Source organism: Choloepus didactylus, chromosome 16 (assembly GCF_015220235.1).
Source record: "Choloepus didactylus isolate mChoDid1 chromosome 16, mChoDid1.pri, whole genome shotgun sequence".
NCBI lineage: Eukaryota > Metazoa > Chordata > Mammalia > Pilosa > Megalonychidae > Choloepus > Choloepus didactylus.
Window position 1 is genome coordinate 73,751,948 of NC_051322.1, and position 17,840 is coordinate 73,769,787.

The 17,840-nt window shown below is 38.9% G+C and overlaps 2 protein-coding genes across 7 annotated transcripts in view; one reads left to right on the forward strand and one right to left on the reverse strand.

The window, feature by feature from the left end:
- FAM210A (family with sequence similarity 210 member A) overlaps nt 1–6,897 on the reverse strand; it is a 47,001-nt gene extending 40,104 nt beyond the window's left edge. Inside the window, exon 1 of one of the 3 annotated variants that reach the window (XM_037806139.1) lies at nt 6,696–6,897. The gene's annotated coding sequence lies outside the window, so the exon portion shown is untranslated. Of the gene's footprint in view, nt 1–6,441; nt 6,628–6,685 lie in introns of those variants that run through there. The other 2 variants (XM_037806138.1, XM_037806140.1) reach the window with 2 other exon arrangements.
- Nucleotides 6,898–7,148: 251 nt separating this feature from the next.
- The window catches only part of RNMT (RNA guanine-7 methyltransferase), a 40,068-nt gene continuing 29,376 nt past the window's right edge, over nt 7,149–17,840 (forward strand). For 3 of the 4 annotated variants that reach the window (XR_005212181.1, XR_005212182.1, XM_037805725.1), the window contains exons 1-3: nt 7,149–7,196; nt 9,761–10,222; nt 14,644–14,779. Coding sequence is in view for 2 of the 4 variants with exons in the window: in XM_037805725.1 (XP_037661653.1) it covers nt 9,803–10,222; nt 14,644–14,779 (556 nt within the window). In the remaining 2 variants the exon portion in view is untranslated. Of the gene's footprint in view, nt 7,197–7,249; nt 7,411–9,760; nt 10,223–14,643; nt 14,780–17,840 lie in introns of those variants that run through there. The other variant, XM_037805726.1, reaches the window with a different exon arrangement.

Here is a 17,840-nt window from a genome sequence, read left to right on the forward strand (position 1 = left end):
TCTGGGGCCAATGCAGAGCTGCAGTAGATCGGGCTAGGCAAGAATGATATCTTTCTGGCTACTACTGCATTACCTTATTGCCACACCAAAACACAAAAAGGTACTTACCACAACACTCCAATGGGAAGGAAAGCCAAGCTTTCCCGGGGACAAAAGAAAAGGAATTAAGGGAGAGGCTTGGGTATATCAGGAGAGGCTTCGGTTTATCTCCAAGGCTCCATTCACTGGAAAACAAGCACACACCCTAAGGAGAAACCCAATGAGCCTGGCTCTTGTGTTCTTCCTTCCCTGGAGTGGGGGTGGAGCCTGTGACTTGCTTCTAAACAGCAGAAGGCCGAAAGGATGGTGGACTGACTGTCACTCCCATAATTATATTATATTATCTAAGACTCCATCCTAGCAGACTGGAATCTCCTGCTGGCCTTGAAGAATCACATAGCCTGAGGACAGGACCACAGAGCAGAGATGTCTCCAGTGCCTAAGGACAGCCTTCAGCCAACAAGAAGCTGGGGAAATAAATTTGTTCCTATAGCCACAAGGAAACTAATTTGGATGCAGATTCTTCCCTAGTGAAGCCTCCAGATGAACAGTCTGGCTGCATCTTGCCTGCTGCCTTGTGCCACCAGGACTGTGAACCAGGCAGGCCGTGCCTGGACTTGCAATGCCTGAAAACTGTGAGATGATGAATGTGTTACTGTAAGTCACAGAGTTTGTGGTAATTTTTTATGTGGCAGTAGAAAACACAAGCCTACTCTCCTATAGGAAGGAAATCCTCCCAACCACTGCATGATTAAGGGTTATTTTCATTCTCCTGACAAGTTCCTCTTTTAGGGCAAAGGTCCCATTTGTAATTAAGCCTTTATCTCTGTATGTGATTTGCTTGATGCATGACTGTCCTTGAGGGCAGGGCTGGCCCTGGGCTGCTCTCAACCCTGTGTCTGAAGGTATGAGCCCTTCTCTGTTCGCTCCACCAGCCTGCTTGGCTGTAGCTCTCCCTGCCATGTCACCTGGCCTAGTCTCCTCACCTTACCGTTCAGGAAGCAGGCCCAGAGAGGGGGAGCGACTTCTCCAGGGCCACGCAGGAAGACCTCTAGCTTCTAGAGGGAAAGTGGGAGAGATGTGACCTGGCCAGGATCACCAGGGTTCTGCTGAAAGCACATTCTCCTTGCCTGGATAATGACCCTCTTGCCTCCCATCCCTGTCCCCCTGCAGATGACCCGCGCCTGGAAGACGGTGGCCTGTGGGGGCACCAGGGACCAGCTCCTCATGCAGGAGAAAGCCCGGCAGCTCCTGGGCCGCCTGAAGGCCAGCCACACATCGAGGACACTCATCTTGTCCTGAGGGGCTTGGACAGTCTGGAGCCCGTTCTGATGTTTACAGCAGGGATTGACTGATTGATTTTTACATTAGAACCATAGACTGTTAGAATTTTGAAGGAAAGCGCTCCCTTAGTACAATCTTCCCTGCTTACACATGAATAATACTTTGTAACTGGTTCCTGCTCATATAGCTAATCACTGGCAGAAAATGGAAAAGAACCCAGATCTTCTGCTAATCCAGTACACTTTCCACATCATCACAAACTGCCTCATGTGTATAAATTGTACCTCTTTCCTGAAAATTTAGAGTTGAGGGCCAAAACATGAATTTCACTTCTATTCTATCTCTTACCATGCAAATCTGTTGTAGCTAATTCACTAAAAACAGACCCACAGAGCAGGAATAAAGAAAAGATACACACACACACACACACACACACACACACACCCACCCCAAAAAGTACATATGAGAAACTATATTTATTTTACACCTAATGAATTACAATAGACTCCATTTCAGTCTGGCTTTGGAGAAAACGCTAGTAACCTCCTTCTTGGCTTAACTAGTTTTATCAGTGTTTACTGTATGTAGTTATGCTTTGGAAAATATGATTTGATCATCAGAGCACCAGAAGCCATGTTGCAATCAAGAGCTATTGTATTACTGGGTTCAATTTTCATATACATCTTATAAAAAAATTGTATTTAGAATTTGACATAGCTCTGCTTTATTAGGTGTGCCACACAAGCATATTTTTTTTCTTAACGTTATCTCTAACAGCCATGGGGCATAGACACTGGATCTCAAGTCCAACATTGTTTACCTAAGTCCTCTGATTTTAACAAGTGACCCACGAAACCCACTCAGAAACTAGAAACATATTAAGAATTACAATATTTTAAATGGCAAGGAAGGGCTATCACAACCCAGGCATACGTTAAAAATCAAGGACACCAAAGAAAATATCACACTTATTTTAAAAAAGAAACCATCACAATTTATTAAGTCCAAGATGCTACAAAGGCAATTTCCAAGTAAATAAATATGGGGAATCTAAGGTTGCCTTATAAACCACCTTTGTTTATGTGAAGTTCTAACAGATCTACGCCTCCCACCTGCGGATGGCTTCGCCAGGAGCATCCCTTCCTGGCTTCTGATGTCTCTTTTTCCAGCTACTGCTGCGTATGCTTACGGTCCAGATACCCTCTTGCCACCAGAAGATGTGGACTGCGGCTACCACTCCTAATTCCCAGCCCAAAGAAACTCAGTCTGAAAGCATGCAGAATGTTAATCCCTCTGAGACTTTTCACAATTTCAAACTGCTATTCTGTTTTACATGAACTCAGGAAAATCGCTCGATGTTTTCAGCTATATCTAGACATAAAGTTCTAGAGTCACAATAAGAGATATGGTTGAAGCTGTCTAATGGCTTCACATGATATTACAGTAGCAGTTCCAGTTGTCATAAGAGAAGCTAAACAGTGACAAAAGGCTGGCTGCATGACAGTGTGCTAAATCATCTCATTTATTCCAGAGGATGACTCTCTACAAGGAAACTACACAGACGCTCCAAGAACACCATCCAGGAGGTGGAACCTGGATTTGAGTGCATGGCATGGGAGCTGTCTGTGCCCTTAACCACTAATCAAGAGTCATCATTTCTCAGAGAAAAAGTTCAAAATACTTGATATTCTACATTCCTAAAACACAGAAACTTTTACAGCTTCCTCAACCAAAGCTTACTTTCAACTGCAGGAAAATCCTTTTAAACAAGAATATTTTACTTGCTCCAAAAAGAGCGCAAAGTTTTGGTAGGGACACACTTTTGGTGAGTGGACTGCTTTGGAGGAGCAAACATTCCACAGACATCTCTCTTTCCTGCCTCCACGGAACACTATCTTTTGGAGGAAGCCATAACATTGCAGCTACATTTAAGAAACAATGTTTATGTTTCAAAAATGTGATTTTCAACCCTAAAACAGAAATCACCTATTAAAAATTAAACCTCTGAGAGGGTTCTCACTTTGAAAACTAATGACTTAAAAAAAGGAAGGTAGCTATGGAATCTACTGCTCACCTGAATTTTGCCCTGGAAACTCATTATCTCCCACTGACAAAAGTATCATCCAAACCAGGAGAATAGGCTGGGCAAGTAGTAGGCAGAGTAATTAAAACAGTCCAGAAAAAAAATCTTATAAATGGGTTGAAATAAATCCTGTAACCAAGACATGGTTTTTTTTTTTTTCCTCTTTTTCCAGAGATTCATTCATTCAATGAGCCAGGCACCATTCAAGGGCCAGTCAAGGGCCCGGAACAAATCATTGAAAAAAATGATGATCCCAGTCTTGGCAGAGCTCACATTCTTGCAGAGGTAACATCCTTCTCCAGCTATTTCCTCTCTAAACACAATAACCGAAGCATTAAGATGCACCAAAACATTTTCTGAAAATCTACTCGTGCCAGGCAATTTCCATTCCTTAGTCTGGCCTCCTAACAGGCACTGTTTCATTCATGGCCTAGAGCGTTGTCTCTGGAGCCAGACTGCCTGGGTCCCACATCACGGTTCCACTGCTTACTAGCTGCATGACCTTGGCCAAGTTACTCAATCCTTACGGCTAAAACAAAAATACTCACCATAACTACTCCACTGAATTATGTAAGAAAACAAATAAAAGACCCTGGCACAAGGGAGGCACTAAAGTACTAGCTATTACTACTGTAATCCAATTTCCAAGAAACCTGAGGTTATAAGGGCAATAATGGGGAAAAATAAAACCATGGGTAACTCGTTAAACATTTTTATCTGGCCCATTTATTCCTTTCATTACTACTCCCTTCAAAAGCTTTTCTTCTATTCTTGACTGAATTTACATGATGTCCAGTTAGGTTTTATAAAAACTACCAAACATAATCTCCATATACCCAGGTAAGACATCAGTTTAACTTGGGGTTTGTATGCAAACATGGTTAAAAGGCTTTTGATCTGTTAAGAAATATTTTTAGGTTACAATTAGATTCATTTTCCCTAAAACTAGAACAGCAATTATCTTATGAAATTTTAGCATCAGCACCACACCAACACCAGCACCCATACCCTATATAATTGCTTAGTTCGAATGCCTGATATGTAAATATCTCCAATCTCTAGGACCCATACCTTTGCAGTTGTCAATATTCATAACTGAAGTTAATTCTCAACCTAGCTCACTGCACCTCGTAAAAAATACAAGCAGTCTTCTGAAATTGGTAGCTCATCAAGTTTGTTAAAAACGGGCCACTACAACTCAACAATAAAATCTGGCAATCCTGCTACTCAGTATATACCCAGAAGAACTGAAAGCAGGAGCTCAAACAGACATTTACACACCAATGTTCCTAGTGGCATTATTCACAATTGCCAAAAGACAGAAACAACCCAAGTGTCTATCAACTGACGAATGGATAAACAATATGAGGCATATACATACGTTAGACTATTATTCATCCATAAGAAGGAATGAAGTCCTGATGGATGCGACAATATAGATAAACCTGGAGGACATCATACTGAGTGAAATAAGCCAGACACAAAAAGACAAAAATTGTATGATCTCACTGATATGAACTAATTAAAAGAAGCAAGCTCATAAGATTAGAATCTAGAATATAGGTTATCAGTGGATACAATGAGGGTAGAGAATGCAGAGCTGATGCTTAATTTGTGCAGAATTTCTAATTGGGTTGATTGTAAATGTTTGGAAATAGAGGTGATGGTAGCACATTATGAGTGCAATTACAGTGTTGAATTATGCATGTAAATGTGGTTGAAAGGGGAAGTTTTTGGGTCATGTATGTCACTAGAAGAAAAACTAGAGACTAAAACATGGGACTGTATAACACGGTAAATTCTGTTGTGGACGATGACTGTGGCTAATTGTACAAATGCAAGAACGTTCTTTCATAAACTAGAACAAATGTGTGTCACTATTCCAAGGTGTCAATAATAAATGGTATATGGGAAAAAATATACTTAATGAAAACTGTGGACTATATAGTTAACAGTAAGTATTTTAATATTCTTTCAACAACTGTAACAAACTAACAAAGCTTCAATAACTGTAAGACAGCAATGCTAAGTGTCAACAATAGGGAGGCATATGGGAGCGTTGTACTTTTTATGTAAACCTGTAATTTCTCTTAAGAAAAAAAGCATTATGCTAAGTGAAAGAAACCAGACACAAAATATTATATATGGTATGATTCCATTTGTATACAAGGTAAACATAAATAAATCAGAGACAGAATTGGATTAGTGGTTATGTAGGGCTGGGCGATGACTCCTAAGGGGTACATGGTTTTTCTTCTTGGAATAATGAAAATGTTCTAATATTGATTGTGGCGATGAATGCATAACTCTGTGATTATAGTAAAAGCCAGTGATTGTACACTTTGGATGGACTGTTATGGTATGTGACTAGATCTCAATAAAACTGCTTGAAAAAAAGGGCTGCATCCTTCGTTCAAACAACCCTAGAAAAGTTAATGACCACAATCTAGAAATGACTAGATTGCCAAGTACAGCTGCAAATCCTGCGTTCCCTAAAGCTGTCTACTCATTCATATAACTGGACCTATTCATAAGAAGGCGGGCTGGTAAAGGAAGCCGCTTTTAAAGGGATCGATTTTGTTAAAGAATAATTCCAGAAGGATTGTAAATCTAATTACGTTTTTACATCCGGCGAGGAGATACTGAGACATAACAACGTTAATAAGCACATACATGAATCTTAATCCACAGATACAGTTTTGACCAAAATCCTGGGTTGAAAGCCCTGAACCAAGGATCTTTCATTAGTTTTTCAGTAGAGTACCAAGTTTTTCAAAACTCTCCAGTAGAAATGTGGGGAGATGGGCAAATAGGCGTATCCCGCCCCACCTCCCCAACCACCCCGGAGCGACATAGAGCATAACACCCTTAGGCGTTTCACAAGAGTCGATACCGCCGGCCCCTTTCTCCTGGCTGACACGTGGTCATGGCTTCCCAAGTACCGCGGTAGGGAATGACTTGCCAGTCCCCAGGAGGAAGTAATCTGCTGCTCATTTTTAAAACCACTCCTGGGGCAAGGGCTTCAGGCCGTTGACCTTTTGGGAGGAAGAGAAGAGCACGGAGTGAAGGGTGACAGGTCCGGAAGCTGGAAAGCAGTCCCAAGGGCACTGGCCCGAGAGCCGGGCGCGGGGTGACCTCCCGGGACCGCCGGGCTCGCGACCAGGCGGCCAGGCCGTTGACAGGCTCCTCCTTTTCGCCCCATCCTGCCCCCACGTGGGGCCGAAGGTGACCCTTGAACCCTACCCGCCGCCCCTCGGAGGCCTGGGCCCGCCCGGCTACCTGAGCAGACCTGGAGCCGCGCTCCCCGCCGCGCAGGCCGAACGACGGCTCCTCAGTGCACAGGCGCGTCGCTCAGCAGGTTCTACCTCCCGCCTCCTGCCGGGACCGGGCCGCTTCGGGCCGGGACCGACAGCCCGCGGACTCGGCGCACGCTCGCCTCGCACACCCCACTCCGCCGGCCGCGCCCACCGGCCCCACGCAGCGACCGCCCCGCGCCCGCCGCGCTGCAGCTGAGCATGCCCCGGCGGCACCACGGGACGTGTAGTCCAGGGGCGCAGGTTGGCACTGCTTTGCACTCCCTCCCGGGAGCACCGCTAGGCACCACGGGACACGTAGGTCGGGGCGAGCGGCACCATGGGACATGTAGTTCAAGTTCTCAGGCCTGGCTCTACGTTCCACTCCCTGCCGGGAGCGACGTCACGTGGCTGCCCGCTCCCCGGAAGTGACGTAATAAGGCCGCCGCGGCGTGGGTTCGGAGTTTCCGCAAACAGGATTGTGGATGGTGGTGTTGGTGAGTGTGGCGGCTGGATCTCCGGCCCTTCTTTTTCCTTTGTCTTTAGCTCCTCCGCCGCCGGTGAGGAGGTAGCAGGGGCAGGTCGACTCTGGCCTGACTCGTTTAGCCTTGGCCCATTGCCCTAAGTACCTGACTTGAGGGGTTAGTCGTGCTCTCATCCGGACACAAAATGGAAGGGGTGTCGATGGCGCAGATGCGACTTAAGACGGAGGTATCGCGGGTGGGAGAAGTACCGAGAGTTGCATTAACTTGCCCACCAGAGCCGCGCTGAGGGGTGGGCTGGGGAGGGAGTGTTGGGTGCAAATAAGTGCTTGTCTCTTGAGCGGCGGTTGGGAAACTTGAGCAGAATGTTCAGGAAGAGGCCTAAGGCCTCGCAGGTGACGGGAGAGGTGAACTTTCCCGAAGAATTCCCTCACCTCCTTTGTTGTGTCCTGTGGGCCCCTGAGTCGGCCCCGTCAGGCTGGCTGGTCCGAAGGTTAGACTTTACCTGTTTGAGGTTAAGCCTTGCGGCCCTGGCGCCCTATTAAGTCGTTCTCTGAGAAACTGAAATGAGAGACGAGCATTGCCTTGGAGGTGACTGGAACGCCATATCGAAATGCCTGTTAGGTCATTTAATGCAATCCGTTGTCATTAGACTCTCTTTTTACTCTCAGCGTGTTGAGGATTCTGAGGGACAGTTCTTTTCCTTTTGAAGGTTTGTCCTTATTCCACTTTGACGCTCAATTTTAAACATTCCTAACAATTTCTGCGGTTGTTTGGCATGGTGTCTCATTTATTCTGACGGAATTGGTTATGTTTTTTGTGACATCTCAACTGTGGAAATAGTGGCCTATGTAAATAAAGTTGACACTCATTTAAATCCCAATACTTAGGTTAGGATCATCAGCTAAAGAAGGTGCATCAGACTTCTTTATTTGAATTTAAAAACAGTATTAATATCCTTTTTAGGAAATACGTAGCAGAGGAGATGATAGGGATTTGATGATTTGATGGTCAGTTTAGGTAATCATTTTAAGTAGTTATTCTGCAGATTACTGGGCAATTTTTTTTTCTCTGATTCAGTTCTCCCTGTTTTGGCACCTCTTGATATTTTGTCACTTCACACAATGGGTAGCGAAAGCTAATTGCACTTGAAACCCTTTCCCAACTCAGATCATAGTGACTTGGCTTAAATATTCCCTTAAGTAACTTTATTTCTTTAAACTCTTATTCTTTTTCTTATCTCAAAAGGCTCCTTTGTTTTCATTCCCCTCCTCCTATCTTTCAGGTTCTGTACATCTAATCTTGAGTTTGCTGAATCTCACTGCTCTTTTTGATTTTTGCTCTCCCCCGTTTGATTTGAATAATATAGCCAAACATTTTAGTAGTGGCATATAGAGTACAACTTTTTTTAAAGACACAGTTCACACAGTGCCTCATTGAGCATCTCCCTAGGAGTTCAATAAATTTGTTAAATGAGTGAATAAATGGGCCACCATAACAGTTCCTGTCCAACAGATAGTTACTTTCCACCACCACCACCCCCATTTTATACAAAGGGCTGAGAAGATTGAGGAAACTTAAAGGTCATTCAGCTAGTAAGCTCTAGAGCTAGTTCTTGAAACTTGTAAGTCCAAAGTCATTTCCACTCCACTTTCTACCCAATTTGGGCACTCATTATAAGATAAGGTTTCACAAGTCCTGGGTGTAGGTTCCCAAACCTTTTCTGATTGGGGTACCCTTACTGTTTCTGAATTTTTTTCCATGTTTGTAGGCCGAAAGAAATATCTAACAGTTCATTTATTAAGTTAGTTCAGTCCAAAGAATTTAATAAATATTTATGTCTTGATTTTGTGACATAAATCAAAAGAAAGAATATTTAATTGTTAAATAACTACAGATGCTTACTTGTGGGAAATGTGTATTTGTTTGGAACTGTATAACTTTTCAGGGCTTGAAATCAGATTAGATCCTGCCGCCTTCATTTCTTGTTTCATCTGGATTTTCTCATGATGTCAGTAAAACACGAGCTTCACTAAGTAATGACATCAAGAGCTACTTATTGCAATTTACACAGTTGAAACTGTGATACACCTGAAGCTAGTAGCTTCAATATCTGCCATATGTCGAATATCACTGGGTTTCCCTTAAAATTTTTCAAACATCCTGCCGTTCCCCTAGGCGTTTGTTGCAGTGCCCTGGGGTACCTTTGCACCCAGTTTGGGAACTGAGGCTCTAGAGTAATGACTTATTCAATTTAAAAGTTAGAATAGAAAAGGAACTATTACTCATATGCCCCCACATCTTGTTGACAATTTTAATGCCGATAGGGACTTTTATGGCTAAGATTGTAGAAGTGTTTGGGGATTACTGTTAGTATTACCACGTTAGCATATTCAGATATTCATGCATAACATAAATCATTTTCGGTATTAAACCATGTGATTTTCATAAAACTCCTAGTTGATCACTGAAATTAAATGGCTAACTTCTTAAGTTAATTAAGTTTAACTTCTTGTTAAAATTATCTTAAAGTCTCAACATTAGTGTTTACAAATAATATCCAATTTTTGTCATTCCAGTGTTGGTTTATGAAATTTTATCATCAATTCAAATAGCCAAATATGGAAAATTCTACAAAAGCTGATGACTATGAAAAGATTTCTTTTGAAGAGACAAAAGCATCAGTAAATCCTGAAACAGAATCTTCGTTCAGTATTAATGAAAACACAACAGCTTTTGTGACTGGGCCTTCTGAAAATGCTCCTACCTCTGGCAAAGTAGACACACCAAAAAAGAGAAAAATGGAGTTTGAAGGTGATCTTATAAAGGGAAGTTCCAGTTGTGGGGAAGACATTCCAACCAAACAAAGAAAACTTGATGCTGAAATTGTCTTAGAGGAAAAAGGTTCCAGTGATGATGAAGGTGTTACAAAAAAAAGAAAAATAGATACTGATAATGTTCCAAAAGATGAACCTTCTACTGGAGATGGGACTCAGAAAAAGAGAAAGTTAGCACTCGAGGATCTTCCTGAAAAGGAAAAAGTATGTTGAATGTATTTTCTTCTGTTCATAATGTAATATGTCAAACTGTAGTGTGGAATAACTGTTAAGTAATATTGGCTTTTACATAATTTTAATAATTTAAGAACTGAAGCCTGTTTTTATAGGCTGTGGAAACAGACCAGGCTTTTAACTCATGAAATTTAATTATTTTTATTAACGTGAAACCTTCCACTGCTAATGAGATAAATTTGTTAATTTCTGTCCTCTTGTTTGACCTAGAAATTTGAAGGTCAGTTTTTATAGTTAAATTTTTTTACTGTGGTGAATTATACATAACATAAAATTTACCATTTTTAACTGTACCATTTAGTGGCATTAAGTACAGTCACAATGTATAACTACCACCTCTATTTACAGAATTTTTCAACATCTCAAACAAAAACTCTGTATCCATTAAGCAATAGCTCTCCATTCTCCTCTCCCTTTGCCCTTAGTATCCTCTATTCTTCCTCTGTCTTGCCTAGTCTAAATAACAAGGAATCATACAATATTTGTCCTTTTGTGTTTGCCTTATTTCATTTAGCATAATGAATTTCAAGATTCATTCATGTTATAGCGGAACTTCATTCTTTTTTTAATGGCTGTCTAATGTTGCATATTTTATCTACTCATCTGTTGATGTACAGTTGGGCTGTTTCCAACTTTTGACTATTGTGAATAATGCTCTTATGAAGTATTTGTTTGAGACCCTGTTTTCAGTTTTTTGAGTATGTAACTGGGAGTGGAATTGCCAGGTTATATGATAATTCTATGTTTAACTTTTTCAGAAACTCTCAAACTGTTTTCCACAGAAGCTGCATCATTTAACGTTCCTACCAGCAGTGCACACAAGTTCTAGTTTCCCCATCCTCACCAACCCTTGTTTTCCTTTTTTTTAATAACAGCTATCCTAGTGGGTGTGAAGTTGTATCTACTGTAGTTTTATTTTTCATTTCCTAATGACTAATGATGAGGATCTTTTCACGTGCTTATTTTTCATTTGTATATCTTTGGAGAAATGTCTATTCAAGTCCTTGGCCCATTTTTTAATTGGACAGGTTGGGTTTTTTGGTTCTTGTATTGTAGGCATTCTTTATATATTCTGGATATCAATTGTTTATCAGATATATGATTTGTGAATATTTTCTCCCAGTCTGAGTTGTCTTGATAGTGTTCTTTGATGTACAAAAGTTTTTAATTTTGACGAAGTCCGGTTTATCTCTTTTCTTTTGCGTCTTATACTTCTGAGGTTATATTTGAAACCATTGCCAAATCCAGGGTCATAAAGGTTTTCGCCTTTGTTTTCTGCTAAGATTTCTAGAGTTTTAACTCTTAAATTTGGGTCTTTGATTTATTCTGAGTTAATTTTTTTGAATATGATATAAAGTAAATGCCCAACTTAATTCTCTTGCATGTGGAAATTCAGTTTTCCAGCACCATTTCTAGAAAGCTGGTCCTTTTCCCATTGAATGGTCGAGCACTCTTGTTGAAATCAATTGACCATATATGTGAGGATTTATTTATGGTCTTTCTAGTCTATTTCACTGGCTATGTGCCTATCCTTAGGTCACTGCCACCCTCTTTTTTTTATTTTAAATTCATTTCTATTGAGATATATTCACATACCATACAGTCATCCATGGTGTAAAATCAGCTGTTCACAATACTATCATATGGTTGTGCATTCATCACCCCAATCTATTTTTGAACATTTTCCTTATACCAGAAAGAATCAGAATAAAAGAATAAAAAAATAAAAATAAAAAAGAACACCCAAATCATCCCCACCATCCCACCCTATTTTTCTTTTAGTTTTTGTCCCCATTTATCTACTCATCCATCCATACACTGGATAAAGGGAGTGTAATCCACAAGGTTTTCACAATCACACTGTCACCCCTTGTAAGCTAGCTATATTGTTATACAATCATCTTCAAGAGTCAAGGCTACTGGGTTGGAGTTTGGTAGTTTCAGGTATTAACTTCTAGCTATTCCAATACAATAAAACCTAAAAAGTGTAATTTATATAGTGCGTAAGAATGTCCACTAGAGTGACCTCTTGACTCCATTTGGAATCTCTCATTTTGCATCCTCCTTTTGGTCAAGAAGATGTTCTCAATCCCACGATGCCGGGTCCAGATTCATCCTCTGGAGTCACATCCTGCATTGCCAGGGAGATTTACACCCCTGGGAGTCAGGTCCCACGTAGTGGGGAGGGCAGTGAGATCACCTGCCACGGTGGCTTAGTTACAGAGAAAGGGCCACATCTGAGCAACAAAGAGGCACTCAGAGACTGCCACTCTTTTTTGATTACTATAGTAATAAATTTTGAAATTAGGATGTGTAAGTCCTCCAGCTTTGTTCTTTTTCACGATTATTTTGCCTATTCAAAGCCCCTTGCCCTTCCATACGAATTTGAGGATCAGCTTTTCCATTTTTGCATAAAAGATTGCTGGGATTTTGATAAGATTGTGTTGAATTTGTAGATCACTTTGGGCAGTATTGCCATCTTAATAATACTAAATTGTCCAAATCATGAACATTTACTTAGGTCTTCTTTAATTTCTTTCAGCATTATTTTGTAGTTTTCAGTGTACAGATCTTTCACCTCCTTGGTTAAATTTATTCCTCAGTGGATGCTTTTAGATGCCATTGTAAATATGTTTTCTTAATTTTCATTTCAGATTATTCCTTGGTGGAATGTAGAACAACCAGCATGTGTGTTAGTTGTACCCTGCAACATTGCTGAATTCATTTATTAGCCCTACTAATTTTCTTATGGAGTCTTCGGAATATGCTAAATAAAGGATCATGCCGTCTTTGAATAGAGATAGTTTTACTTCTTCCTGTCTGATTTGCCTTTTGTTTCTTTTACTTGCCAAATTGTTCTGGTTAGAACTTCCATTACAGTGTTGAATAGCAGTGATGAAAGCAGGCATCCTTGTCTCCTTCATGTTCTTATGGGAAAAGTGTTCAATCTTTTATCGTTGAGTATCATGTTAACCTTGAGTTTTTGTGAATTTGGTTTGCTACTATTTTCTTGAAGACCTTTGCATCTATATTCATAGGGGTTATTGGCCTACAGTTTTCTTGTCATGTGTCTGGCATTAGTGTAATACTGGCCTCTTAGAATCAGTTAAGAAGTCCTCCTTCCTCTTCAATTCTTTTTGAAAACTTGAGAAGGATTGGTGTTAATTCTTGGAATGGTTGGTAGGATTCACTGGCTAAGCTATCTGTTCCTGAACTTTTTGTTGGAAGCTTTTTGATTACTGATTCAGTCTTTTTATTTGTTATAGTTCTGTTGAGATTTTTTTATTTCTTCTTGAGTGAGTTTAGGTAATTTGTGTGTTAGTTTGCTTTTTCTTAGGTGTTTGTTCATCTCTTTTTTGTGTCTAAATTAGTTGAGATTATTATGTAGTGTGATAAATTTCAAAATCATACCGAGTTAAAGAGCTAGATTATTTCCGATTCGTATTACTGTAGTTTACATAGAGTTAGGCTAAATGGATACAAAAGCCTGATATTTACCAGGGATATTACAGAGCATAGGATAGTAAGAATACCAAGTCATTTTCATCTTGGAATACCATATTGCAGAAAATCCTATGCAAAATCTGGAGTGGGAAGGAAAGAGTACTTTGAATGCATAAAATTCTGCCATCAGCCCTGAAGAGAAAAGTACAGATATTCCAGGCATATGTCATTAGTGGAGTGTGAATCCCTGTATCAGAGGCAAGCTTGAATTATGAATGTTGTTTTCAAACTTCTTATTAACAGAATCCTTTTTTCAAGTGAAAATATTATATTCAATGCTGATGTGTAAAGTAAGTGAGATAAGGCACTTTGATTGAAAAGTGGGGTTGGAGAGATCTGAAGCCCTTTTCCTATCATGGCATTTTTATAGAATGCTTAGGAACTCAGGGAGTACAGATTGAGAACTGTTGAATGAGATTTATAGTAAATGATAATAGACATTACTGACACTGAACATAGCCTATCAAGTTCTAACCCTTTGCATATTTTATCTCATTTAAACCTCATGATAATTTCATAATAACACAATAATAAATGTGAACATAATGATTGTTATTGCTGTTTTTTACCCATGTAGGACCCCATCCACTGTTCTTTATGGAATCGAATAAATCACCTCCAGAAGAATATTGGTTTTATTATGACGTTGGTACCAAAATCATACAGATGAAAGATGAAGATGAAAACTTTAAACCTAGAGATGTTTTTTAAAATAGAGAACAGGAAACACATCTTAACTTTTGATCACAATTAGTGAGATTTCTGTGGTTAATTCCAATGAATTTTATCAACTTCAGTACTATTTTATCTTTAGGTCATATTCTCTTTTAGGCTTATTTTTACCATGTTTTGATCTTTATTTTTGTGCTATTCTCTTTTATTATCAGAGCTTGGAAGAAGGACACAGCTCAACAGTTGCTGCCCACTACAATGAACTTCAGGAAGTTGGTTTAGAGAAGCGTAGCCAAAGTCGAATTTTTTACCTAAGAAACTTTAATAATTGGATGAAAAGTGTCCTTATTGGTATGATTGGTTTTTTTGCTTTTTGGTTTATAATTTTTTTAGTTTATGTGTGATTTTATTTCTCTGCAAATGGTTAACCATAGGCCAAGTATTAGCTCTTTAATTTCTGTGCATTTAATTATCCAACCTTGACTTTTAATAAAGGTGAAGCCAAAACGATACTTTGAATATAAATTCTTTTGATGCATACTTTTGGTTGACTATGCAAGGTATTAATGAGTATTTAATTGATGTTAAGTTAATAAGTTAATTTGGCTTTTAAAAGGCAGTGTGCTCTTTTTATGCTTTGAATAATTACTTAACCGCTTTAGGTAACCTTAGTGCCACTTCACTCTAAGAACTTTGGAGTAGTGGGATAATTATTACTTAAATTAAATGTTCAGGCTCCATTAAGTCAGTAAAATTGCTGGGAAAACCGACAATGTCATGTTTTTTCCATCTCTGGGCTTCTAATGATTTGGTAAAGGTAATGTGTGTTGATTGTCCATTGAACTTGTTTTTCTCATATGGTTTCTGGGGAGAAAAGAGTTTACTTTGAAGATTGATGATGACTTTCAGCTTTTTGTAGCCAGCATTTTATCTGTTGAAGCTCACTTGAGAAATGAAAATAGACGTCAGTGGAGAAATTATGTTTGAGAATATAGTTTTTGCTTTGTATATGTAGTACATTAAGTTGTCAGGCTCTTAATGAGTTTAGAGCATTTCTAAAAGTTCTTGAAGCTTTTGAAGTTTTTTATAATAAAAAGTTTTTGCATTTTTAAAAAACAGTCTGTGGAAAGGTAAGAATGCTTTTTTGGTTATACACTGGAGAAAATAAAATGTTAATTATGAATACTTTGTACTAGTTTGATGATAATATACAAATTTTTAAAATTTTTATATTGTGAGTAGTATTGGGTGTGGGAACTAGGCCTGTTATTTCAAACCTATGCCACCTTTGTTGTTTTTTTAATTTATTATTATTATATTTGAGAAATTTAGGTTTGCAGAAAAATCATCCAGAAAATATACAGTTCCCATATACCTCACCCCCACCCCGCACACGTGCAGTTTTCCCTATTATTAAGACTTTATATTAGTGTGGTACCTTTGTTATAACTGATGAAGAAATATTAATATAATTATACTATTAACCATAGTTCGTAGTTTACCTTAGGGCTCACTGTGTTTTACACTCCTATGGTTTTGTTTTTTTTTTTTCAGTTTTTATTTTAGTACCGTGTAGTAAAACCTAGCATTTCCCCTTTTATCTGTATTCAAATACATAATTGAGTGGTGTTAATTACATTCACAATGTGGTGGTACCATCACCACTATCCATTAAAAAACTTTCCCATCACTCCAGACTGAACCTCTATACCAAACAAGCATTAACTTCCTACTCTCTACCCCTACAACAGCCCCTGGTAACCTGTATTCTAGTTTCTGACTATGAGTTTGCTTGTTCTAATAATTTCATAACAGTGAGATTGTACAATATTTGTCCTTTTATGTCTGGCTTATTTCACTCAATCTGTCTTAAGGTTCATCTATGTTCTCACACATATCAACTTCATTCCCTTTTATGACTAAATAATAGTCCATTGTATATACACCACATTTTATTAATCCATGCATCTGTGGGTGGACACTTGAATTTCCTACATCTTTTGGTAATTGTGAAAATGCTTTCACATTTATTTGATTTTTTGTATTGTACCATTTTTAGTTCCTTCTCTTTTCAATCTGTATATATTTTTCATATATTTTCTTTGTGGCTACTAAGGGGCTAAATTTAATATCTTAAATGTATAACAATCATGTTTCATATGATACCAACTTAACTTCAATAGCATACACATACACTGTTCCTCTACCTCACCCCCCCACCCTTTTGTTGTACATGTTACAACACTGTATGTCAAAGGCCATAGTTTTATCATTACTTTTTACGCATTTGCATTTTAGAACTTCTAAGAAGTAAAAAAGAGTTACATACTAAAAAATGCAGTACAATTGTACTGGTATTTGTAATTACTCATATGGTTACCTTTGCCTTGGGTCTTTATTTCTTTATGCCACTTTGATTCCCTGTCTGGTGTCCTTTCCTTTCAGTCTGAAGAACTCCCTGTGGCATTGCTTTTAGGCAGATCTAATGGTGACAGACTCCTTCATTTTTTAATCTCACCCTCATTTTTGATAGTCTCTCCAGATATAAAATTCTTGGGTGGCAATAGTTTTCTCTCAGTACTTAAAAATAATATTTTGTCTCTCTGCTTTCTTTCCCCCATGCTTTCTGATGAGAAATTGGCACTTAATTTTTTATAGGGACTCCCTTGTATCTAACATACTGCTTTTCTTCTGCAGCTTCCAGAACTTTCTCCTTCTCCTTTGCATTTAACTGTTCGACTGCCATGTGTCTAGGGGTGATTATCTTTGAGTTTATCCTGTTCGGAGTTCATTGGGGGTTCTTGAATGTGCATATTCATGTCTTTGGATAAATTTGGGAAGTTTTCTGCCACTATTTCTTTGAATATTCCTTCTGTCCCTTTCTCTTTTTTTTTTTCCCTTCTTCCGGGACTCCCATAATGTGTATATTGGTATGCTTGATGGTGTTGCATGGGTTACTTGGGCTCTGGTCACTTTAAAAAAATTTTTTTTTCTTCTCATTTTGAATCATTTCAATTGTTTTGTCTCCAAGTTCACTGATTCTTTCTTCTGCCAGCCCCAGTCTGCTGTTGAAACCCTCTAGGGAGTGTTTTATTTCTGTTTATTTAGTTACTTAGTTAGTTACTGTGGTCTTCAACTTCAATATTTGTTTCCTTTTTACAATTTCTACTTCTTTATTGAGATTCTCATATTGTTCATTCATTTTCTTGATACTCATTAGTTCTTTTTCTGTTTTTCTTTATCTCCTTAAGCATTTTGAGGATCATTTTTTAAAAGTCTTTGTCTGATATGTCCAAAGTCTGGTCTTGGTGGTGGTTTCTGGATTTTTGTCTTGTTCCTTTAGATGCCTCATCATTTCCTGTTTGTTTATCTTGTAATCTTTTGTTGTGAGCTGTACATTGTAGTGTTTTAA